The 26,507-nt window shown below is 47.1% G+C and overlaps 1 protein-coding gene across 2 annotated transcripts in view; it reads right to left on the reverse strand.

The window, feature by feature from the left end:
• Positions 1-12,879, reverse strand: part of LOC119853162 — a 73,295-nt gene extending 60,416 nt beyond the window's left edge. The window contains exon 1 of one of the 2 annotated variants that reach the window (XM_038395821.2): positions 12,197-12,879. In XM_038395821.2, coding sequence (XP_038251749.1) covers positions 12,197-12,265 — 69 coding nt within the window. In that variant the 5' untranslated portion in view covers positions 12,266-12,879. The remainder of the gene's footprint in view (positions 1-12,196) is intronic. The other variant, XM_038395820.2, reaches the window with a different exon arrangement.
• Between the last annotated feature and the right edge of the window lie 13,628 nt (positions 12,880-26,507).

Consider the following 26,507-nt stretch of genomic DNA (forward strand, 5'->3'; position numbering starts at 1 on the left):
TTGCTTGGGGTGGGTTTTTTGCTCATGGGTTGTGTTAAGAATCATGTTGGTGGTATTTCCCCAACATAATGCCACATTGTTTCTCTCTGTTATTAAAAGGCTTTGCTACACTCAGACTTTGTGCTTTGCCAGCCATCCCACAAACTGCTCTGCTCCAAGAGCCGCTCTGCTCTACCAGCCGTCCTGCAAACTGCTCCGCAATATATCTTCAGGCTCCTCCACTACTTAACACAATACTCAGTGATTTCAGCTCTTAGTAAGTTCTGCTCTTTTGTGATTTCAGCTTCTAATAGGGGAGCCTCAGTGCTGGTGCACCATTGGCCCAAAGCAAATTCAGCTCAACAGCCTGTAACGAGATTCCTAATGGAATCAAAATTAACTCTGATATTCCATAGTGGAAAGAGTAGAAAGTGCAATTAGCATGTAATACCCTCACCATAGGGCCCATACCACCAGGTATTAATACCTATCCCCAGCCTCTCTCCATTCACTGGGATTGGAACCCATGACCCTTGCCTAGCGAGTGCTGCTAAGTTGATGTTGAGTCCCTCCATCATAACAAAAGGCCAAGTACAGTTGCACTGTCCTTGATTCATATAATCAGGATAACAACAGTTTATTTCTGCCCCAATAACAGAGAAACTGGGGCTCCTATAGCAGCCAAAATGACCATCTAGGAAGGGTGGGTGTGCCTATGCAAATGAGATCAGCCCCTGAAGTTCTTTTCCACAACCCACCATGACTCGCCACCGGATGTCAGGGTAGAGCTCATCCTGACTCTGCTTACATGTGAATGGCAGTTCATCGGTGCACATGTGAGACAATACAAGCCAGTATGTCTGGAAGCGTGTCTGGGTGCAAGTATAGATGTGTGGCTGTTGTGTGTGCACAGGAGCACAAGGGAGTGACAGCAAAGGTATGTGCTTTTGTGCACTCGTGCAAGTGTTTGAACGGGTGGTTGTGTTTGCCTCTCGGTGCTAGCAACATGCATCTCTGCGCACAAGCGTGCATGTGATAACATTGCTGAGCATGCATGACTGCGTTCAGGACAGAAAGGCTGGGAATGTATGCGAGTGCACGACGCACACGTGTGCTGAATCAGAGATCTGCTCCTGCTGTTTCCAGGACTCTCATGACGCACATATCATCTCAGGGGGAAGCTGGGGCTATGTAAATACATTTATGAAACAAATCATCCTCGTGGCTGGAAGGGCAGGGAATTAACTGCAAATCATCCTCAAACTCGCTCATTCACTTTCCCCCTTCAAGCTGGAAAACTTCTGCCTTTTCTCAAGCAGCAGCTTGTTCCATCCAAACTGGTGACAGTAATGAAGTGAGCTGTAGCTCACGAAAGCTTATGCTCTAATAAATTTGTTAGTCTCTAAGGTGCCACAAGTACTCCTTTTCTTTTTGGTGACAGTAAGTGTCTGAGGAGGCTGGGTTCACTTCAGATGCTCCTTCTGGAGCCCTGGCCTGCACTCCCAGATTGCATTATGAATGTGTGTAGGCCATGGGGCCTCACCCCGGACACACCTAGGAAAGCAGGCCACTTCTCGAACGCTGGCTTGCTAGGATAGTTACCACTGTGCTTCAGAATACAGAGCTCCTTGCTGCATGGGCTTAGTTCAGCCCTGACTCTCCAGAGAGCACCTCAGACACTATTAAATGAAGGCCCAGATCATGCGTGCCCTGTAGAGAGACTTAACTGAGCTAGTCTCAACGATTGCAGTGGGCAAAGACAAACCTGTTGGAGAGAGACAGAGGCCCCAGCCCTGCTGCTGATTACGTAGCTAGGGAGAACTCATTCCTGCCCCCTCTCCCCTTGGATTTCAGGCAAGGAGCTCGGATCAGCTCTCCCCTCATTCAAAATCGTTTGCTCAACCATACTGCGGTGCCTCCAGCAGACATTACAGTGATGGGCATCCTACAAACCCCACAGACAGACTGGGCCCCCGGTGCTGGCTCACCTCCTTCCCCACTGTGAGGCTGAATTGAGAGACAATTACAATTTGCTAAATATGTTCCCAGTATTCTTTTTACAGGTAAGCGGTGGCTGTAGTTTCCACTGGGACGTTACAGGCTCATGAATGGGAGGAGGCAGTCAGCAGGATCGCGAACGGGAGGGGAAGTGTCCACAAGAGTGACCAGCTGCATTCCGCCTTGAGAGATGGGCAGGCCCTGGGCCGGGCACTTAGAAGGGTGCCCATGGCGAGACGGAGCAAGGGGTGAAAGGTGCAGCCACCCTGGAGCCATAAAGCTTTCAAATTCCTCCTGGTCTGCTGGGCATTTTCTGCTGTGCAGGGTGAATGCCGCTGAATACCACTGAGGTCCTGCTGGCAAAGACAAGGCCTGCCCTTCCTGCCGGACAGCAGAACGGTATAGGTCCAGTATTGTAGGGTTCCTATGCCTTAGGAACGCACCAACCTCAGAGGTAACTAGTGAATTTGCAGGCGGTGAGGGGCAGGGGCCTTGTCTCCTCAAACCAACCATACGTTGTTAACCTGAAGGGCTGGTGGAGTCTAGCAATTTATTATGGGGAGGAGGAAAATTGTGTGATTCCCTGATTCTAGTCTTGCCTTTTCCAGTCAAACGTCCCATCCCACTTCTCACCCTCCAGGACGAGTATCTGGCCTCCAACAAGCTTCTTCCATAATAAGACACACACACACACCCGAATCCAGCCTGGAGCAAACACCCCTGCCACAGCCTCATCTTGGTCAGCAGTTAACCGCACATGACATTGCCACACAGTAAGTCCCTCTCCACTTTTGTGTCTCAGAGCTCATGGCTTTGCTGATGTGGTCAAAAGATTTCTGGGACCAGCACAAGAGGGAACAGGGCCGGGCAGGGAGGGGGTTAGTGGAGGAAGGAATTTGCAGAAAGTTGCCGCACGCACTTAGTAGGGGGAATAAGTTAGGGAGAAGGGAAAGGGAAGTGCAGATTGGGAGGGAGTGATACCTATTCGCAATAGTGACTTCAACTCATGCAGCTATGGGTGGGGTGGGGAGATGGGTGCTGCCTACAGTGGTCCCATCCCCAGATCCATCCAAGGTCAGAGAGGAAGTTGAGGAAGCCATAGGGCTTTAAATACACATGCCTCCCAATGGAAATGCATTGTAAGGGGCAGCACAGATGTTTCAGGCAACCCAGATAAATCCCAGTTTAACCCTTTCAGAGCCAGTGGATCTAAGTGCCCCCTCCCCTAGGGATTTACATCAAGTCTCTTGTGTTTCACCGTCAAGAGAGCCAAGAGTGTAGGACTTGCCGTTCAGGATCAGACCTTGGGTCCACCTGCTCAAATGTCTCCTAAGTAAATCTCAGAGCTTGTTAGCCACACAGTTGTCCAGTTCTGGTGCCCACAATCTCAGATCACATGAGACGCTGCTGGCAGAAATCAGGACCATCCAGAAATTTGGGGTGACCCTAAGTGCTTTGGATCCTTTCGAACAAGGCAGCAGATTTTCCCCAGGGCCTCACATTTTGGAGAATTCGATCTTGCAGCACAAGAACCAGCCAGCAAGGTTTTCTCCCCATCACACACATGATCTGGTCCAGTGGTAACAGGCCAGCACACCCTAGCCTCTGCATGGTTACATGCCAATGTTACACTGCAATCCAGTGATGCCCCAAACAGAAACTGGGATTTCTTTTATCCTTGCAGGTTAGACTCATGCAATTCAAGATGAGTAACAACCCAGATAGCCAACCTGGTGGCCAATGCAATACACTGTGCATTGAGCTGGAGCCCTGTGCTCGTCTACTCGCTCACTCAGGCTAGCAGAGGGCAGGGAAAACTGTGGCACAGGAAAAAAAATTGCCCACTCTTTGGATGAGAGGAGGCAAAAAGAGTGGGAGGGAGCTGCATTGCTCTACAGCGACCCCTGCAGGCTGATTGAGGAATGCCACCGACAGATTTCCCAAGAGAGAACTGTCCAATCCGAACCAGCTGAAGTGGCTTCTGTTACCTAAAAATATATACATAGAAGGTGTTGATCTCTCAGTCTGTCAGCTGGGCTCCCCTTCTCCCTAGCACGCACACATCTGGCAGCAGCACTGCTCCCTAAAAGCCACTGGCCATGGTGCCAACAGCAATATTAATTCTTAGTTGCCTCACTGTCTTGTTTATCTCCTCCAAATAACAAATCTGACTTTAGATGGTCGTCTGGAACAAACACGTTGTTTCATATGTAATAGGTGAAAGGGCAAAGGAGGATTTCTTTTCCCCGCAGCTCAACTGCAGACCCTTTCCCACCAAATTGCAGTATCTGGCTGGCAGGCTGGCACTCCCATATCGAGAGAGGAAATGCCCCTTTCAAAGGTTTCCTCTTCTACCTCACGCCCATGTATGCAACTGCAAGCTATGAACTCCAACACAGATAAGAGAAATCATCACTCAGACGAACTCACTCCAGCCTGAAAAGGACAGAGATGCCAAACTTGCTCTGGGACTTTTAAGGATGGGGGAAAAAAATAAGGAGGAACTAGGAAGGTTGCTTGGCCCAGCAACGAGAGCCAAATGTGCAAAGCCAAACTCAGATAGAGGGCTTCGGGTAGCACCTTGAACACTTGTGGTGCATTTTAGACATGCTTCTGTGCATGTTCGCTGCTGCCAAGGATCCGGGAAGGGAACCTAGCTCAAAATGGACCATAAACCAGAGTAAGTGGACCAAACTATTTTCAATGAAATTCAAAAAGATGAATAGTGTTACAATGAAGGTAAAGTATATTAGGATTTTTTTAATTTTTAGATTCAATAAACTCAGGGATTAGTAAATATAGGGGCAAACCCTGAGGTCCCTTCTTGACCCACAGCTAAGGACATTTCTTTTTTAAAACTACAGGTTAGATCTTTATCAGATATAAATCAGTGTCATTTCACTGGCTTCTCACATTACACAAGCCTCACACTGTGTGATATTTTTCTTAAATCCCCAGCTTCTGAATTCAAGAGATTATCTGAAAATCTCAGCTTTCAGGTTTTTTGTTTATTTAAGTTTCTAGCCTCGTGACTGAGGAGAAAAGCTGGCAAATGTTAGTCCTAAAAGTTCAAAACCCATAAGCATCCCCAAATTTGTTCAAGGTCTCATGATTTTTAAGCTAATTTCATGACTTTTGGCAACCTCCTGAGCCATGATTTTGAATGGTTGTGGGTTGGCAATACTGTAATATGGATCAACTAAGGATCTCATTTTAACCTGCTGGTGTTATTTTAGGCCCCAATTCCATTAGGTATTTAATCATATGCTTAACTTTAAGCACATTAACAGTTCATTTTAATTCAGTAGGTGTACTTACATCCTTAAAATTAGGCACATTGCTTAAAAGTACCTCGCTAAATTGGGTCCTTAGTTATTGCTTGACCAAAAGTGCTTCATAAGATTGAAACTAACCAAAATAGCATAAAGCTACGAACAGTGATGAGGAAAGGAAAACGTCTGCAGTTCAGATTTTTAAACGGAACCTGACGATCTTAAGGGAATGAATTCTTTGTGATGGGAAGAACTAAACAGGCATGAGCAGCAAGCAGAAAGGGATGGGGGAAACAGCCTCCTAAGGAGACAGGAATGAAAATAAATTTCATTGAGCAAGACTTTCATCAGCAGAATGAGCAACCTGGTAGGAGGCCAGCGGAGAGATGGAGCACACAATTGCAGCAGCAGCAGAAAAATCAGGAAGCCAATACTCTGCCTTGACGAATAATAATCATGAGCACTTATGCAGTGCTTTGTAACGGAACCCATTAGCATTAGTAATGAGCTAGATGGTAAATACTATTTTCCTCATCTTATAGATGGGGAAAACAGAGAGAGAGAGAGAGGGGCCAAATTCAGACCTGGTAAATGGCTAGAGCGGTTCAGTGGCGTGCCCATGACAATACAGTGTCAGAAGTCCCTGTCTGCCAGTCCCATGTTTAGCCCACTCGACCAGTGGTTCTCCACCTTTTTTCACCCAGGACTCAAAATCCATCCATGGCTTCTTGCTAAGACCCATCGAAAGCCGAGAGGGTCACGGCAGAATCCCATAGATGATTCTGGAGGCAGACACCAGGGGGAAATAATTGAAGGAGTGAGGGGGCTGATGAGGTGACTTCTCTATTGATTAGACCAGAGGTGGGCAAACTACGGCCGGTGGGCCACATCTGGCCCGTGGACCCTCCTGCCAAGCCCCTGAGCTCCTGGCCCGGGATGCTCACCCCCAGCCCATCCCCTGCTGTTCCCCCATCCCCCGCAGCCTCAGCTTACTGCTCCGCCGGCACAATGCTCTGGGCAGCAGGGCTGCAAGCTCCTGGGGCAGAGCAGCTGCAGAGCCCGGCCTGACCCGGTGCTCTGTGCTGCACGGCATGGCTGCGTGTCCTGGTGCAGCCATGCCGCCAGCCACCAGTGCTCCAGGCGGTAAGGGGGCAGGGAGCGGGGGGTGGGGGGGAGGTTGGATAGAAGGCAGGGGAGTTCGGTGGGTGGTCAGGGGCCGGAGGTGTGGATAGGGGTCAGGGCGGTCAGAGGGTGGGGAACAGGGGGGGATGAATGGGAGCAGGTGTCCCGGGGGGGCAGTCAGGAAGGAGAGGAGGGGTTGGATGGGGCAGCGGGGGGCAGTTAGGGGTGGGGTGTTCAGGGACAGTCAGGGAGAAGGGGTGGTTGGATGGGGCAGGGGTCCTGGGGGGGGCACAGTCAGGAAGGAGAGGGGAGTTGGATGGGGCAGGAGGTCCGGGGGTGGCCAGGGGACAGAGAGCCGGGGAGGGTGGATGGGGCAGGGTTCATCGGGGGGCCACCAGGGGGTGAGAAGCAGGCAGGGTCGGATGGGGGCGGGAGGCTGGGCCACACCTGGCTGTTTGGGGGGCACAGCCTCCCCTAACCGGCCCTCCATACAATTTCAGAAATTCAATGTGGCCCTCAGGCCAAAAAGTTCGCCCGCCCGCCCCTGGACTAGACCATATTGCTCTATGCACTGAACAGTCATGAGAGCCTGTTCTTTGTTACAATGAGACTCAGATGAGAACAGCATTTGCCTGCCTTTCATGGGCTAAAAAGTAGACACCCTTCTCGTTCTCCTAACCAGAAAACAGTGCTTCACGCCAGAACAGAATTAGTATTCCAGATACAGAGTCATTTCAATAATATTCTGGATTAAAATAATAAATGTGTTGATGTTACAGTAATTCAACACTTACTGTGTTGTCAATAAAGTTATTCACTGTTGTCATGGTGTCAATAAAAAGTGATTGGCTAGAACCTGTGATGGATGCATCAAAGCTATTAATTTTGTGCACCTTGGGCTAGGTATTTCAATCTATCATTGATTATTTGCATTGCAGTAGCACATAGGTGCACCACTCAAGGCCCTAGTTTGACAGGCATTGTATAGACATGCAATGAACACACAGTCCCTGCCCCAAAGAGTTTGAAATCTAAAAACTAGACTCATAAATTGCACCAACTACATGCATGCAGTGGTGCAAACAGTTAATTGTGGATGGAAAAAATGCATCTGTGTGATTTGTGTGAAAAAAAGAGTGCTACAGCTGCACATGCAAACTCATTTGGACATATTTCAGAGTAGCAGCCGTGTTAGTCTGTATTCGCAAAAAGAAAAGGAGTACTTGTGGCACCTTAGAGACTAACAAATTTATTAGAGCATAAGCTTTCGTGTGAGCTGTAGCTCACGAAAGCTTATGCTCTAATAAATTTGTTAGTCTCTAAGGTGCCACAAGTACTCCTTTTCTTTTTTCATTTGGACATAATTAGCCATTTTGTTCCTATCGCTGTATATTTTTGCACACTCGTTTACCTGTATCTTATTTATCCCACGTAGCTAGGTACAACTTCTTGGCATATTTTTTAAAACTGGCTTTCTATGGTTAGGCCTAGTTTTTCCAGAAATGGTCTCCAATGCAGTGAGCCTAAAACTGGGGTGTGATGGTTCTCTGTATACCCAGGACTGTGAGCCACCTTATCTTCTGCTTCTAGAGAGTGGTAGGCTTACCCTTACCCGTGGTCACTGGGTATTAGCTCCCTAATACCACCAGCTTATTTACCATTCAAACACTCTCCTCTGGACTAAGCCAGCCCTGCCTTTGCCCTGCAGATTACCAAGAAGTGCACCCCAGTCCCCATGTCCCTTTGAAGCATTTCCCTGTGAGTCCCAATCCCTGACACTGGCTACTCACAGAAATCCCAGATCCTCTGTGCCTCAGTTTACTAGGTTTCCCTTAAACCACCACTCGTAATATACAGCACTTGTAATGAAACAAAGGAAGGTTTATTTAAGAAAGAATAGCAATTCCCCTAGAAACAAGAGAGAGTGACGGAAACAAATGAATACAAAACAAAATCAGAAAACAAACTAGGGCCTATACGTATTAATAGTTACCTTTCCTATCTAATACACTAGGCTTTCCCCCCAAAGTTCAGTCTGTTGCAGAGCTGGCTGGTTTCACAGGGACCAGGATCCAAACATACATGAAAACATCCCTATTCAACAAGATGTCTCCTCAGTGACAATGCATCCGATGAAGTGAGCTGTAGCGCACGAAAGCTTATGCTCAAATAAATTTGTTAGTCTCTAAGGTGCCACAAGTACTCCTTTTCTTTTTCCTCCGTGAATGGATCCAGGGTGCCTCTCTTCCCTCTGTGTTATACTGAAACACTCATTTGTCTCTATTCATAGGCAGGGCAATCCCCTTTTCTGTTGTAATGGTCCTTTTTTACCTCCAAGTGGCTTTGACTGTTTGCAGTTGTCTTTGATGTTTTTCCATTGACTGTTCTGGGATGGGGCAATGGTCGACAACTGAGTCTGGAATTACCTCACCAGCTAACTAGAGAGAAGTGGCAACTCCCTCCTGCATGAACAGGCTGTCACCAAGTAATATTGTTCTCTGGGTAACTCCTTTTAACCTTAAGACCACAAGGGCATAAACTTCAATATAACTACATTATTCCTTACATACCACATGTACACACGTAACACTATGATTATGAGTATCACTAAGTTGCAAGCTTTCAACAGAGATCTTACATGTTACTCCTTATGGATAAATATCCTGTAAGCAATGTACTTGATGTACTGAGTTTGTCAGGTCTGAAACGAAAGTTGTTAGCAAAGAACTGGGGGATCATTTGCCAGTGTGTCATGTTGGGGTACAAATAACTGCACTCATTTGGATATCTAACTACCTGCTTCAGGGGTTCAATTCTGGAGGCCTCGTTGAGGCCCAGCTAAAAAGCAGGACTCTTGGAGAGGTATGGTTCTCTCTTACTCCCTCACTTGGAAAATTTCAACAGAATGCTGCTCACAAATTTAAACTCCCTTTCTCATTCCCCTTGACACCCTCCCCACCCCTACAGAGTCTGTTCTACAGCTGACAGTTGTTACAGAAGATGGGTCCCAAACTGTAAAATTCAGATCTGGCTTTGCCTCTAGATTTCTAACACTCCATCGAGGTTTTGAGGGTTTTGTATTTCACGTTTCAAGTTGGGCCTCCTCTCTAGCAAATATGGTCACGTGACAAAGGCAACAGGTGAAGCTGTATGGGACAGCTCAGTGTAAGGAACGTATGGCCACATGCATAAAGACATCATCTTTAGTAGGAATAGAACCCAGAGCCTCCAGCACTGACAGCACAAGCCGTGCCAGAGTAGTAATTCCATCAGCTGCTATGGTAGCAGGTTCTTATTCTCAATGAGGCCAGCCTCTAAAGCAACATGACCAAACACACTAAGCCCATTTATTACATCAGTACCATTAGTTAGATCCACAAAATGTTCAGGGGCTCTACTCTGAGAAGCATCCAAAAGTTTGAGTGCCAATCTAAAAATCTTCCCAAACTTCTTGAGTCTGCAAAATTGGGCTGGAAATCCACTGAAAAATGGTGTGAGTTGCAAGATTTCAATACTGCCTGCTTCCAGTAGCACTAGAAATGCAAGAACAGTCTGTTCCATGGTATTAGGAACTTCCAGCAAGCATGTGAAGTGCAGAACAATGTGCGTGGAATCAGCTAACCAGATTTTTTTTTTTTTAAAGCTCAGAAATTGCTTGGTTTGGGTTTTGGCTGGAGGTCAGATCTTATTTTATCCGAAGCGATTCACTCATCCTTAGTCTGACAACCATGGACCTGATATTACTGCCATTCATGGCAAAACTCCCTTAACTTCACTGCCAGCAGAACTGGCCCCTTAGGCTTTCAAAACAGCCTTGGGTTAGTAATTGTAACCCAATAATACATGCATCACGCATGCAGCAAAATGTGCACATCAGGAAGCTGAGGAGATGCTGACGTGTGCTCTGAGAATGGGGAGCTCAGAGGGCCCGTTTGTGACCAGCTGCTCCCAGCATGTGTACAGGAGCAGGTGTGGGGTTGGGGCAGGCCCCAGACACCAGGCACAACTCTCCAAAGCACAGGGACTCCACGTGTCCCCAGTGGTACCTTCCCCAAGTCAATAGCCACTAGAAGATCTATCCAGACACACAAAGGATAGTATTGTGTACTCCATGAAACAGTGGGGAAGGGATGCTGGCCTGAGGAAAAACCCCAGCCAGAGCTCCCCACAGTGGTTCAGCTCCACATTGTCCCCAGTGGCCATTAAGGCATGTTTGAGTCCAGAGTGTGGAAAATCTGGCTTGGTGCCCACGCACATTTGTTCCAGTCATTGTACTAGCAACTCCGGCAGGTTGCAATGCCACTTGCACAGGCCTAAGTGTCAGGCTTTGGAGACACTGAGATTTAAAGGCCGTATCAATAGGCCTTCAAAAATGCAAGTTGCTTGTTTGCGCCACAGAACCTTGGCGCTTGTGTGAATAAAATGGCTGCTGAATACCCTATAGCACCAGTTTCTGTGGATGCATATGTGCATCCTGAAAGCCTATGGGGCCCTCTTGGTTCTCAATGTCTCGCCTGCAGCCCCAGAAACCTTTCAGGCTTCGGAATTCAAGATTCAGAAAGAGAGAAAGAAAATTAAAACAAAAGGTGGCTAGCGCCACACAAGGCCCAAAGAAATAGTCCTGCACACTGCCCATGCACAAAACGTGTCCAGCATGGGATCAATCCGCCACAATCTAAACGTCCCTATTGCCTCCTAACAACTCCCTCTCCCCCCCCACCTCAAAAACAACAGAATCCACAATCCAAACTGGAAGAAGTGAACGGGACACAGAACGTGGAGGAAATATCAGCCCCATTTCTCATACAGTTGCCACCAATCTAGCCAGAACAACTATGCAGGAGCACAGATGCATACTACAATCTTCCCCTGTGTAATGCATACAAAAGACACCACTGGAGACAGGGGCATAGCGCCCTCCACCCGCCCCCAAACCAGGCAATAAAGGCTGCTACTTTTCCCTGGTCCCTTCTTTGATTTGCGGCCAGATTCTGCTCTCACCTACACCAATGCAAATCCAGTGAAACTCCACTGATTTCAGCAGGATTACTCCAGATTCACACCCAGTGTCCTGAACCAGAACCCGGCACTTTTTGTATTCCTCTCACCATGGCTCCATTTTTATTTCACAGCATATGGTTGATAAATTCCTCCTTGCCTTTTGCAGAGGGGGCTTGGATATACATTGTCCTGAGTTTTCAGTCCCTAGCTTTCCTGTACAAACTAAACAAGGATATAAGCAAGGTTCAGAAAGCCTTAGGTCAGTGAAGTGTGCCAGGCTGCAAAATCCAGGTCTGATTCTGGCCTTCAGATCCAGGAGAAAGAGAATTGCAAACATACTGAAGCGAATGGAGCTCAGAGCTAGTTATGTTTACACAGTGCCTACCACAATGGGGCTCCAACCTGGCTGAGCTCTCTAGGTGCTACTGCAACATCAAAAGAGGTGTGATACATATATAGATATAGATATAAATATAAATACACATACACATCCCTCTGCTAGGCAACTCTCTCAGCACTCAAACATGCACCTTATTAAAAATATTACTAGGCTAAAAGACCAATATATATGTTTCTCCACCACACACCCCTTCTATATTATACCCTGCCTTGGCAAAAAGGCAGGCCTGCCTTCAAAGGAATGGGTCTTAATAACATTAGTGCAGTACAGGCCAATTTCAACCCTGACTGGCACTCTTAGCGGGGTGAAAGGCAACTGACCCATCGCACAGAATGCTGAAAGTTAATAGCTTTATTATCCCTGTTATTAATTAGCTGCAGCATGCCAAAAAAAAAAAAAAAGACATGCTGGGAGCTTTTCTTACCTTTAGCTGGAAAGGCTGGATCTCATTCAAACTCTGGTCCCTGAGCTTTTTGGTTAGGATCTTCAGCATGGTATAAATCCAGGGAGCGAAGAAAGGGTTAAGCTTGCACACCCGCACACATCTACATCTGCTGAGCTGTTGCGGCTGCAGCTTTGCTTGGAGGCGCTCAGAATAGCTTGCATTCAAGCACCCCCCCAGGTACACAGACCTCCTAAAGGCGGCCAAGCTTCAGCTACCCTGATTTCTGCACTGCCCCTCCCCTTCCTCCTCCACCACGCTCTGTCTTTTGGCCCTCACTTAAAAAAAATGAAACTTCCCTTCTTTCTACAGGCTGCAGAAGGAGTGAAGGTACCAGCTGGCAGGGCTCTGGAAGGGACAGGAGACATTTGGTGGAATATGTTTTTATTAAGAAATGGAAAAGCTGTTTAGCAGAGGCCCTGGGCTTTGCTCATGGTAATGGTCTAATATGCCATCTCTCTCTCTCCTTGATGCCTGCTGCTCCAAACAGGCATCCTCCCTCTCTGTCTTTCTCTGTCGCGCCCCTCTTCGCTCTCTTCCCCCCCTCATCCACGCTCCCTCACACACACACTGACTCTCTGTTTCTCTCTCTCAGTCTCTGTGTCTTCCAGCAATATGAAACTTGTAACAAACAGAACACCCAGCCAAGGCTCCCATTGGCCAGTCAAGGAGGACTGTGTCAATTTCAGTGGGCAGGGCTTCCATTTAAAGGGAAATGGAAGGGGGCAGAGAGCCACCTCCTCCCCCAAACCACTTTGTGGGTGCTGGAGTGGCAGGATAACAGGTCTCCCTCTCCCCCACCCCCCGCTATAAACCTTGGAAGGGGGATTTCAAGAGAGATCACTTGCTGTGTAGAAGAAGGAAGTGTTTCTTATTAAAACAAAAAAGAATCAAGGTGGGTTTCTACTAGCCTTGCCCCTGCCCTCCTCTCTCATACACAATCTGATCATGCTGTACAGGATCATATGGCTGCCTGTGTTGTCCTTTGGCGACTACTGACAAATGGGGGAGAAGCTGAAATCCAGGAAGCCCATCAGCTCCCTGAACCCCCCTAAGTGCACACAGAATGTCTGGCTTTCACTTTCTAGCAGGGAACTACAAGGCAGTGAGGGCAGGCAGGGGTAAGCCCATCTACCAGAATACTGGGAGGTAAGGGTGTCATCTGCTCATGGACTGAGACGTTCAGAGTCAGGATGGCTTTAGGAATCAGTAATGGGATATAGAGCCTTTCACCACTGGTTTAAATCCACCCACATAGTGGCAGAAAGTCCTCATTAACTAATGGGCACTGAGTGGTCTCTGTCCAGTGGGCAGGTGTATCCATCACCATAGGGCACCCTTGTTAGCAATCTGCTCACACAGGAGAAGGAGGGAGTGGGCCACATGAACTGACCTCCTGGAATCTGTCTATCCAAGTCAGATTCAAACTCATGACCTAGCACTGAAACATTCCCTATCTAACCCCTCAGCCATCCAGGCCCCTTTGGGAAAGGCATCACAATGACAGCCTTGGAGACAACTTTTCTCTTCTCAGCGCAGGTGCAGTACGGGTAGTGACAGCACCAACTTCCCCCACACTATGGTGCCAATGTGTCTGCAGCGACCCGTTCTGTGGGTAAGGGGGTTGTGCAGGTTCCAGGAGCCATACGCTTCTCCGCCTTGCTGGCGACCCTGCCAACAATGGTACCAGTGGTCCTTGGCTACTCTGAACTAATGGTTGGCCAGCAGCTCGTTTCACATAGGCTACCATGTGGCCATCAGGATCAGTAATGACAAAGTTATTTCAGTCACTCCCAATTTACACTGAATTTGAACCATCAATTTATAGATGAAAGGCCCCATTGCCCACCCTTCAAGACAACCAAGCCGTTCAGCCCCACCTGTCCCTGGGAAAAGGAGGTCTCAGCTAGTGTAGGAATCCCAAGGAAGGCTGGCATGGTTAACATGTCAATTCTCTGTTCTCAGCCAAAGTGCCTGTAACAAGATAAGGCAAGAACTGATAATCTGCTGGCTGTGGAGAAGTGAAAGAATGTTTTAGCTTCGCAAGAAAGGGACTGAGTTCAGCTCCAGTCAGCAAAGCTATTTTTCTTAAAGGGCCACCACCCTCCCTGAGCCTGCATCATGAAGACACCCCCTTCATCTTTCAATGGTGCTTCCTTACAAGGTGCTGGGAGTGGAGGACTTCAACACTTGCATCTGGTATAGTGTACTCAGAGCGTACTCCACCTCTATCAGACTACAGGCCTGATAGTTTCATTTTCAGTGGATTTTCCCTATGTCTCTCCAAGAGGTACTCCCAAATTACACCAAAGTGAAATCAAACTCAGACCCTATAACTATGCCTCAGCAAATATCAGGAGACTGTCTAGATATCTCTATTTATGTGTTTCATGTACACAGGAACATGGGTATTGGTATATAAGATCAGACCCTAGGTCCAGCTAATCCAGCATCTTGCCTCCAACAGAGGTTAATACCAAATGCCAGAGCAAAACATAAAACCTCCACAAAGCTGTGAGATATTATGTCCTGTTGGGCAAGGAATTATCCCTGACTCCCATTTGGAAATAAGCATGAGGATTCAGAGCCCTTCTAATTTTGTTGTTCTAATGAGCGTCACTGCAGAAGTTCACGCAGGGCCAGTTCCTGAGGTCTTTATTCACTCCATATTCTGGCACTGGAGATGTGTGAGCATTGCCTAAATAAGGAGTATGGGCTGTAAAATATGACCCATAAACCTCAGTCAGCTAAAACTACAGGGTTTGACTCCTTTCCTGTATTTGAGCAACCCCTGGGACCATGCCAGGCTTGCTCACACTTCCTACCAGGAACCAGGACAGACGCGTTCCAGAGCCCACTTGTTTGCTTCAGGGCAGAAGAGGGGATAAAATAACTACCTAGAACACAGTGCCATTCCAAAGGGCCTGCAGGTTGTGATAGAACCTGCCATCTGACAGGCCTGCAGCTGGCAGCCTCTGTGTAAACCCGCACAGACCCAGCAGAGTGCAGAATAGCCACCATGAAAGTGATGTGACAGGTTCAGCACTAGTGGAATTTAACACAGTTCCTGGGTTGGTGCTGCTAACAGAGCATGCAAGAGAAAACGACCGTGAAGGGTTGTGATTGTGCCTGAAACATGAGACATACCAATAATAATTAAACTTTGTATTGACACAGGGCCTGTTTCTGCAGCCCTTACTAAAGCTGACTAGCACAAACTCAAACAAGCAAGCCCGTTTCGTACTTACGTTGAGCAGTACATCTCACTCACAGTGTTTATGTAATACCGAGAGACCCCAGTCGGTGGCGGACAGGATTGAACCTGGGACTTCAGTGCATGAACCTCTACTGCATGAGCTAAAAGCCACGTGGCTGTTAAGCAGACTCATTAATCTCTCTCTCTCTCTAAGTGATCTTGGTGCCACTACCTGGGACAGAACTGCAAACCCAGTAGGTGTGTGGTTACATTTACTCACACTGAGTGGCTCATACTCACATGAGTGGTCCCACCACTTTCTCATGCTGGCAAGCACATGCTCCCACTGACAGTTCCAATGGCTTGTGGGATGTTACATCTCAACATGCCTACAGGTTGAAAAATCTGAACAAAGTAACTTTCACTCAAGGATTGCAAAATATTTTCCAGTGGTGGGTAAGTAGTATTATCCTCCCCAAAGGAGAAAACTGAGGGACAGAGAGGTTAAGTGACTTATTGAAGGTCACACAGAAAATCAGTGGCAGATCCAGGAACAGAAGCTATGTCTCCTGGCTCCCCGTTGCATGTGCTAAGCACTATACCAGGCTGCAACCTAACCTGTTGTTCAATGAAGGATCATAGTACTGGAGCTATGCAGAATTCAGTGGTTTCACTTCCAAGGTTTCATATGAGCATTTGCTTTGGTTTTGATTCTTGTGGGTTTCTCACCCCTGGAGTTTTGCTTTGAATATTGGGTTCACACCAAAGCTCAATCTCAAACTGAAACTCAGTCAAAGGGGTTTAGTTCCATCTGGCTGCACAATGAAAACACAACAAAATGGTGAACAGTGCACAATGATGATGTAAAACGGAACCCACAGATCGGCTTCAGCATCACTCAAAAGGTTAGCAAAAATAGCACATTCCCTGTGTCCATGCCAAGAGAAAGGGGTGAAGTTAAGGCAAGAGCAGGGATCCCAGAACACTACCACTTTTACCACTGTACCCCATATTAACTGCGTTGTGACATTTTCACCCCCAGATTCCCATGCTGTGGTACAGCATCATAAACAATCGCAGACCTGGAGACAATGTCCAGCGAGCCTCAGCTCCTAGGATATGAGAAAGCCCATCAAAACCAGACCCCATCCCCTGGGATGGGATCTGGATGGAATGGAGACTAAGGAACGGAAAATGACTAGTTCCCTGTACAACACGACATACAACATTGCAATTGCACAACCAGGCCAAGAATGATGCTGCGAGCTGAGCCAGCTATCTTCAGTGAGACCCACCTGTTGCATTTCTTACTGCCTTGGGGAAGGCAGCTCCTGGAGAACATGCCTTAACTCTCTGTGTGATGCACCTTCCTCATCAGAGATGCTGCTTTGTGGGAGCCATGCCAGAGCAGCACAATTGGGGGGACAGGACGCCATGTGTGGTTAAGCAAGGATTAGTTTAGGGCATGGATTCCCTCTACATTCCCCTGTCCATTACACCCCAGGGGACAACATGATACCTGAGGCAGCTCATCCAACCCATCTGTCTCCCTGACTCCCTTGTTCCAGACACAAGAGCAGGAAGCTAACAAGCGGGGGCACTACATCCATGCAGCGAGCCAAGCAGGCAGGCCCAGACAAAGATTCTTCTACGAGAAGAGCTGCTGTGGACATCACTAGGGGATTTTTTTTGGCCCACAGCACTTTGTAAACTGATAGTCTCTCCTACCTTCCCTCCCTCACCCACCAAGCCAAACTGCATCACACTCTTAAACCTAGACTGTGGATTGAACAGGCCGGCCTGTAGGGGAAATGAACTGCAGGCCAGATGGTTCAAGCACCATCTAGTGGGCATCTCCCCTCATTACACCAGAACAAGCTGCAGAATTGGAATGACCCCAGGGCTGCATTTGACCCCAAGCATGGAACCATGGACCCAAATGGTTTGCAAAAGTTCCCAAAAGTTTTGCAAAAGTTGATAAGCAGGGGCAGCAAAGCAAAAGCAGGGTGAAAGCTGAAGTTGGAGCAAGGCTGCATAGGGATACTGGGCCAAAATGAGGTAGATCCAGGGGAACATGACTGTCAGTCAGATTTCAGTGTCTGTAAAAAGAAATGGGGGAGGAGGATTGTTCACATAGTCCTGATATGTATAGAAATGTTCTCAAGAAATTGTAAGTGGTAAAGGAGAGGTAGTGTGGACCATTGGCCACACCACCGTACACAGGCACTGGGCTCTATTCCTGGCTTTGCCCCAATCTACCATGAGCAACTCTTTAACCGCTCTGCACTTCTATTTTCCCTCCCATCCTCGATTCCTTTTAGATTATAAACTCCTTGGGTTGGGGATTGTCTCTTACTATGTGTTTGTACAGAGTCTAGCCCAGTAGGGGTCCCAGTCTTGGTTGAGGCCTCAATGCCCCAATGTAATATGAAAAATAATGACATAAGTGACCCCACTGCAAGGCATCGCCGTGAGTGTTGTGGTTAGGGTGGCCACCCCTGCATCCCCAGAATATCGGGCATTCTGGTACTTCAGGGAACACTGTGGGCCCGTCCCTGCATGCGTGGCCCCACCCCTGCTGGCGTGACCTCACATGCATGGCACATGCCAAGTCACACCAGCATGGACGGAGCGACATGCTCTTCAAAATAGTATCCTCCAGGTGTGATGCTGGACAAAACCATGTCTGGTTTAACACAGTACCAGACAGTGGACAGACAACACAAAAACAAGACTGTCCAGCTTAAAACTGGACAAGTGGCCTGCCTGGGTGCAATCCACATCAATCCCCTCTTATGTCTGGTAGCATGAATTCAGAGGCAAGCACTGTGCTCTTCATGCTGCAGCCCCCAGTGGCTTCCCCTAAAAACTTGCACACTATGAGTCACTGAGGAGTCCTTCACTAGGGCTACTAGAAATAAGACATGCAAACAGCCTAGGCACAAGATCCAATCAACTGAGTAGGTCACTGTCAAAAAAATCCTGTTTGGAGAACAAGGAATGGGTGTGTGATTAGAAAGCCACTTAGGACTAGACACTGAGATGAGCTGTAGCTCACGAAAGCTTATGCTCTAATAAATTTGTTAGTTTCTAAGGTGCCACAAGTACTCCTTTTCTTTTTGAGAATGTCCAGTTATTGACAGATGCTCACCCCATCCCAGAGGTCTCTGTAGAATGTGTTTGAGTAGTGTCTATTTATCTGTGATGGCTGGTTTGGGCTGATATATTTTATTTGCATTGAAAAGAAAAGAAAAGAAAAGAAAAGAAAAGAAAAGAAAAGAAAAGAAAAGAAACTGTAACATTGGGTTCAGTGGCTACTGACCCCTTCAGTGTGAATGCACCCATTGTAACCCTGACCTATGCCATGTGACTGGGACCAGTCTCTTAACAGCACTGTTGTGTCCCCTCCGCTTTATTGCAATAATAAATTCAGGCTACAGCTGGCTACTCATCCCTTCCTCTGCTACCGCCAGTGTGACAGCCACTGTCTCACCAGCCCACCAGGGATCGAGCCAGGGACCTCCAGAATAAAAGCACCAGCTGCTACAACTTGTCATAACACTCCTCTAGTTGGGGACTGTAACAGACTCATTCTCTGTGGATTGGCATAGAGGGGGGCCTTGTAATACAGTTATACTCACAGTGGCTTACACCAGTAGTGCTCATAGTAGGCCACAGACAGGCGCTTAGCCCAGCTAGCAGATGGCATCAGGCCCATTGCTATCAAGGCAACCCTGCACCTCACAAATTAAGGCAGACTAGAGGAGAAGACTCTCCCAACCCTAGGAAGTTGCTTCCTTTTAACCCTTGGGGGAGCGGGTGGCGTCTACACACACACACACACACTTTATCTCCTTCTCCAGCAGCCTTCCCACCACAAATACACACAGAGTTGCAGAAAAGCTGGAAGGCTGACGTCCACTTTGTTCCTATGCAGTGTGCCATGGCCTCTCACTATCCCTGCCGCTCTTGCCATATATATCGGAAAGAACCTGGTTGGGGATGCTCTCCCCACTCCCACCCTACCCCATTGCCCCATGCACTTCCTGGCAACTGTCCGGGACGCACCCTTGCTTCCTACCCTTGGAGATATTTGGTAGAAACTCCACAGTTAAGGTTGCAATAATGGTTTCATTAAAATGCAGCATCCTTGTAAATGCAAAATCAGGTTCCCCTAAAACATCCTTTCCTGATTATTGCTATTTACCCTGCACTGAGGTGAGTAGCTCTCTGCACTTGTGCCATGTAGAAAGCAGCCTGAGTGGCAATTCAAACTTGTACTGCTAAACAGAGATGAACAAATGTCTGGATTAAAAATAGAAGATAGCACTTCAATACTATATTTGGGTCCTGGACTCACATCCTTATGGCTCCTTAGGCATTTCATTCCCTCTGACCTCATGCACGGTACCTGAATCTTCAAGGGATTCCCAGATATAAATGTTTGTAAATCCACAGCAGTGACTCACACAAACCATCTGGAGCATTAGAGTTACACACACAAGAGAGACTTGAAAGGCAGGAAATTCAAAGTTTAAAATAAAACACCAAAAGTTGGAAAGTCAGGAAATTCATAGGTGAGACACCATAAACAGCCTTTACTCTGAACTCAAGTTCCTGGCCACTGGGGAATTGTTATTAATTTGCCATACCGATGATTTATCAAAGGATTTGAGTAGGATTATAATCTACAGTGCCAGACCTGCATAGTTTCAGTAGGATCTGTCAGATACATTTCTTATGGTATCTTCTGCCTAGGTATTCTTATGTCCCTCTTCAACATAGCATCTGAGCACCTCACAATCATTTGTTGATTGTTATCGTCACACCACCCCTGTTAGTTAGGGAAGTGGCAGATTTGACAGATGGAACCAAGATGCCGGCTAAATGAAATGATTTGTCCACACTCATGCAAGAGACCTGTGGCTGAGCCAGAAATAGAACCAAGATCTCCTGTCGCTAGGTCGGGTTTGTTACCCAGCTTAGCAGTTACCGATGTCAGACTGTCTTCATTAGAAGAGGAAAAAAATTAGAGAGACAATCGATGAAACAGCATCTGGCCAACAGCACCAGAAGTGTCTCTCGGCAGTCGGCAGCCTGTGTTACAAGTGGCGAATGTTATCTAGAGGATCGCTCGGAAGTCTGAGCCATAGTTTAAAAAGCAGTCTGTGTACCGAGGGGACCACCAAGTAGACTCTGGTACAAGAGTCCATTCATAGCCAAGCTGTCAGCCCAGGTCATGTGGCTAACGTCTCTGGGTCCAAGAATTGACTGAGCATTAGAGAGAGGTGTTGTTTTGTTCTTGTCAAAGGCCATCAGCCTCAAACAAGTTCTGTCATGTCCCCCACACAGGGTTCTCCAAGAGGCATTCTTCTATCTAGTTGCCTCCTTCCAAGTGTGCATATTTCTCTTCCTGCAAGCATGGCCAAGTGAAGGCAATTGAAAGGCCAAGGAATACTTCCTTTGGCCCTGCCCCTCATACTGTAGCCAACCCCTATGATTGGCCCCACCCCCCCTTGGGAGTTAGGATGAGTGAGGCAGTTCAAACCTCTTGGAGCTAGGGTTTCAGGCTGCCTGCATTCTCAGGTGGACATCCAGCATGCTCAGTTCACATTGTCAAGCTTTTCTTTGCAACTATAAAGGCTAGGAGCAGCGGTTTTAGATGAAAACTGAGACACTGATCTCACCACACCGCTCCAGGAGCTGGGTCTCTAAGCATGGGCTTACAGTGCCTGTGTCTGACAGCTGCTCAGCCCTCACCGGAGGGCCTGCTTTCTTTACTGTCTGTTCTTAAGGAATGTTACACCCTGTTACAAGTCTCACCACCCAACAGCACCCCCTCACAGCATGACTCAGTACTGCAGCTCTCCCACCACAGATTCCCCAAACACCCTACAGCCTACGCCCACGGAGGAGGTGACTTGGCCCTCCAGCCACGCCACTTTAAAGCATGCAGCCTGTACCAGGGTAAGAGTCCTTTAGTCCAAGCCCAGAAAAACATCAAAACAAGAGTCTTCTGCCCCCTTCCCTACAGGCAGGCTCCAAGCAGCAATGGCTTGTTCCACCATCTAATCACCAGTTCTAGCCAGGAGTCATCTGGGTCAGGTCTAACTCCTACAGAGCAACCTGCCCACTTTCCTAGCCAGCCCCCCCTCCTCTTCCTCTTTTTCAGGGTAGGGCTAATTTAACAGGGCTGCCCTGCCCAGGCCTCCTGGCCCTTAAAGTGGCAGGCCATCCTGTAACACACCTCCAGGATGATGTCTTTAAAATAGAGGTGTTCTCATCCCATTTTTCTCCACCTTCTCCAAGACCAGGGTGTGCAGAACCTGAGCAGTCCCCAAAAAGTATATGCATCAAGAGAGCGCTTGAATTTCATACAGTTATAAACTTAGAGCAACATCATTCTCCACTGACCGGATTCTGCTCTCTGTGACACTGTTGTAAATCTGGAGTAACACCATTTATGTCAGTGGTGTAACACTGGATTACATCAATGTAATTCAGAGCAGAATCTGACCCCATCATTTCAAGTATCTTTGTCACGTCCAGATTTCTAAGAACATTCTGTCTTCAAATCTGCAAACCATAATACACCAAATACAGTCCTTGGCCTTAGGAATGTGTATGATGCATAAGTGAGGAAGTCTTAGTCAAAGCAGAGCAGTGTTTGGAACAGGAGCTTGTGGGTGATGATGAGAAAGGGAGTGGTAGACCAGGATTACCAGGGTGGGCAGTGAGGATTAGCAATGCAAGAAGTAGAACGTGGAAAAATGACCATGGTTTGGTCAGTTGGAAAGGGATTGTTGGTGAAAACATGGAGGATGGGTCAGAGTTAAGGTTGTCTGTGGTATATTAAATATCATTCATGCCTGTCCCTACTTCTAACTTCAGGAGGGGAATGAGAGTTTTACCACTGACTTTAATAGGTGCATGCCCAGGCCCAAATCCCTTAAGAGTCAAGGATCCAATGTTCTGAAAGGGGCAAGAGAAACACAAGCAATTTATTTATTCATTTTAAATGTATATGAAGCATCCATTGCGTCATCTAGGAACATGTGCATTGCCATTAAAGGCAGATCAATTAATGCAGAGCCAAATTGATGCCAAGGGGCCCAAAGAGGATGCCCAGTAAAAACACAAACTTAATATAAATTCACACACATGCCTAGGTCCCACTGTAAGAGTTGCCATATAAATACTAGGCAGAATCACCCCCCGCCCCATCAAATCACCCCTTAGGTAAAAACCTTAGCAAATATATAGGCATTGCCTGAAGTTCAGCAGAGCCAGGCTCTGTCAGCCTAAGGGGGAAGAAAATTACAGCGTCAAGGGGTCAGCCCTGACACCCCAACTTTGATGATTGTCAGTGAGAGTCCTAGCTGCCCATTGGGTACAGATGAGAAAGGTGACCCCTGGGTAAGCAGGCTGCAGAACAGCGCATTGAAACGAATTAGAAGCCAGCATGTTCTACCGTGGTCTGTGTGGGGAACGCCATGGAGCAGCCGCATTCTCCACTAGCAGAAGTTTCTGAGTGCTCTTTAGGAGGGAGCAAAGGCATGGGCAACGAGGGCCAGGCCTGTATCCAAGAGGAAATATCACACTCTCCTGGCCAAACAAAGAGCACTCTTTGAGGAAAACTCTCTGACTTAGGAATGATAAGTCTAGCAGGGTGATATTTTCTAAATAACAGGAAGTTACTCCGGGGAGCTGCTGGCTCCTTTTTAATTAATGGGCAACGTTAAATAATCCCACTCTTACTGTGTGTGTTTTTATTCAGTGGAACTCATTGAAACAGCTGGAATTAGAGGACACTCAAATTTTCCAGTCCCTGTTGTTCCAAGCAGGGAAAACAAAGTGGATGCTTGTCACTATGGCTAGTACTGAACAGCAGGGGGCTGCCAAGCCCTGCAGAACTCACCCAGGCAGACAGCAATGTGACTATTAGCCACCAGGGGTCAGCAAAAGAACGTGCTCGTGAGAGCCAGTCACATTTGTACATACGACACAGTCCAAAATTATCCATAATTATATCTTTAACTGGAGTCACTAAAAAAAGGAAACTTTTGAGCAGTTTTTAAGGCAATGGGCCAGATTCAGCTCTAATTAATTCAGCACCAGCTCTTGTTGAAGTTGATGAAGTTTTATCTTGTCTAAATTTGATTGATTATACTTTGTTTTAATAGCAGTTAGAGAAGTAAATGTGTTCCCAAGAAGAAACTGCCCCTTCCTAGGTAATCCTGGGTAATTATATACTCTCTTACATTTGAGGATCTCAGAGCACTTTGAATTAAGCCTCAACAAAATGCAAGGTGAGGAATATTATCACCATATTATTGGTGGAGAAGCTGAGGCATGGAGTGGCAAAGTGACTTGCCCAAAGTCACACAGCATGGCTGTGGCAGAGCAGGGATCTCCTAACATCAAGGCCTCCCTTGACCACTAGAAAATGCCACCTCCAAAAAGACATATTGACGATGTCCAGTAAACCAGACCGAACTAGGGCCCTGTTTAAAGTTTGTTTTCATTAAAAAAACAACAACGATCAGTCTTGATTCCTTAGCCCTGATGGAGCATCTCAGGACATCCCACCACTACAGTCACTCAGCGGGATTAGCTATGTGTAACTGGGGGCTGCTACAGGCAGCCCGCCGTCAGGTCTGCTCTCCTGTGTATCCCACCATCTGAGAGCTCAGTAAGACACGCAGTTCCAGGCATGAGGATGGCGTAGCGTGGTTGGGTTTATTATTTCCTGCACACACCCTCTTCTGTGCTTCCCTCCTCAGAGAGTTGATGAGGTTTTGTGAAAGCAGGATGCTGTAGAGCAATAAAAGGCATTATGTCACCTCCCCCTCTAGGATTCCCGTCTTGGGTGAGTTGGGACACTAGATGATGTTGCAACTCCTTGCCAAGATTTTCCCATTGTGATGGCTTGCAGAGTTCCTTCCCCTTCCCCCACCCACCAGATCCTGCTAAATTACTGGAATTATTGCAGTCATATTATTAGCATCTCCAGACCGCCCATGAGTTCCCCTTGGAAAGTGACTTACGCTCACAACTCACTGCAACAATAGGGCCTTGTCTAGCCCCTACCTTGTCATTTGCCACCCCCCCATTTTTCTCTCTGAACGCAGCAGCGGCTTTATTCATAGTTTTGACACCACTTATTACTGAAGCAGGCCCCCAAAGCAGAGCTGAATCCCACTGCCCAAACTCCAGAGGTACTGCTACAATAGGAGCCACAGCGGAAGCACCTCTAACTTTGAAAAACAAATTAATCAAGGAGGGGAGAGGAGCTGCAAACCTAAATCCAGTCCTGTGCCTCTGTGACACACCTAGCTTGTCAGCACAGTACACCCAGAGCCAGGTGAGAAGGTGTGCAGCCTGCATAGAGATGATCGCAAAACACATTGGAGAGGGAGAATAAAAATTAAACCTGAGGCAGTAGGGTTGTGTAGCTGGTGTGGTCTAGGGGTAGTGTAGCCCACACACCTCCTGGGTGTGGGGTTCTGTCCCATCTAGTGGCCCTGAAACCACTTAGAGAGAGAGTTAAATGAGTCTGCTCTATAGCCTTAGCTAACAGCCAGTTGGCTTTTCGCTCATGCAGTAGAGGCTCATGCACTAAACTCCAGAGGTTCTGAGCTCGATCCAGCCCGCTGACAACCCGGGTCTGTTGGCATAACAGTAGCACAGTGGAACAGGATTCCTGGGTCCTATATCCAGATTTTTCTACTGACTATCTTCGGACAAATCTCTGAACCTGCCTAGCTGTTTTCAGTGTGACAAATGTGGATAATACTCACCTCTGCAAGTATTTGATCCCTCTGATGAAAAGCTCTCTGTAAGGTTTCAGAGTTGCAGCCGTGTTAGTCTGTATCCGCAAAAAGAAAAATTTATTTGAGCATAAGCTTTCGTGAGCTACAGCTCACTTCATCGGATGCATGTAGTGGAAAATACAGCAGGGAGATTTTATATACACAGAGAACATGAAACAATGGGTGTTACCATACACACTGTAAGGAGAGTGATCAGGTAAGATGAGCTATTACCAGCAGGAGAGCGTGGTGGGCGGAGTGGGGAACCTTTTGTAGTGATAATCAAGGTGGGCCATTTCCAGCAGTTGACAAGAACGTCTGAGGAACAGTACGGGGGGGGGGGGAGGGAGGGGGAGAATAAACATGGGGAAATAGTTTTACTTTGTGTAATGACACATCCACTCCCAGTCTCTATTCAAGCCTAAATTAATTGTATCCAGTTTGCAAATTAATTCCAATTCAACAGTCTCTCATTGGAGTCTGTTTTTGAAGTTTTTTTCGTTGAAGAATTGCCACTTTTAGGTCTGTAATCGAGTGACCAAAAAGATTGAAGTGTTCTCTAACTAGTTTTTTAATGTTATAATTCTTGATGTCTGATTTGTGTCCATTTACTCTTTTACGTAGAGACTGTCCGGTTTGGCCAATGTGATCTTTTAGTGAAGATAACAAATAAGGAGGCAGGATTCTTGTGCTATCTCTACCACTGACATCTTGTATGGTCTTGAGAAAATCAATTCACTTCTCAGGACCTCAGCTTCCCCATCTGTAACAATGTGACAATAATTAATTAATGGTGGTAAAGTGCTTGGAAGTTGTCAAATAAAATGCATCACCTAAGTATAGGGCATAAACAAAATCTACTACTGTGATGGTAAGAAATATGCCAAATAAATAGCCTCTGTTTACGTTAGGCCCTAACGTAAATACTCACTTATCAGGTGACAGTTCTACTTCTCTGGATCCCTTGTTTCTATGCTTCGCCTCCTATGTGAGACAGAAAGACACAGCCTACGCCAGTTCACAATGCCCACTGCCTCTGGTCTCTTCCTACAGCCTCAGGCTCTGTTTCTGTGGCCTTTCTGTGCCATCAGAGACTGAAATCCTTATCTGCAGCCAGGGTCACTGCTGAACTCTGAGAATGTAGTTTGCAGTGTTACAAAAAAAGCAATCCAACAGCAGCAACCTGAGAGCAACTCCTTTGCCTCCAAACCAGGGAAGCTTATCTGTGCTCTTCAGTTTCACTGCCATGGCAGAGGCAGGTGGTCCAGCAGTTAGAATAGGATTC

This window comes from Dermochelys coriacea, chromosome 3 (assembly GCF_009764565.3).
Source record: "Dermochelys coriacea isolate rDerCor1 chromosome 3, rDerCor1.pri.v4, whole genome shotgun sequence".
In the NCBI taxonomy this organism is placed as follows: domain Eukaryota; kingdom Metazoa; phylum Chordata; order Testudines; family Dermochelyidae; genus Dermochelys; species Dermochelys coriacea.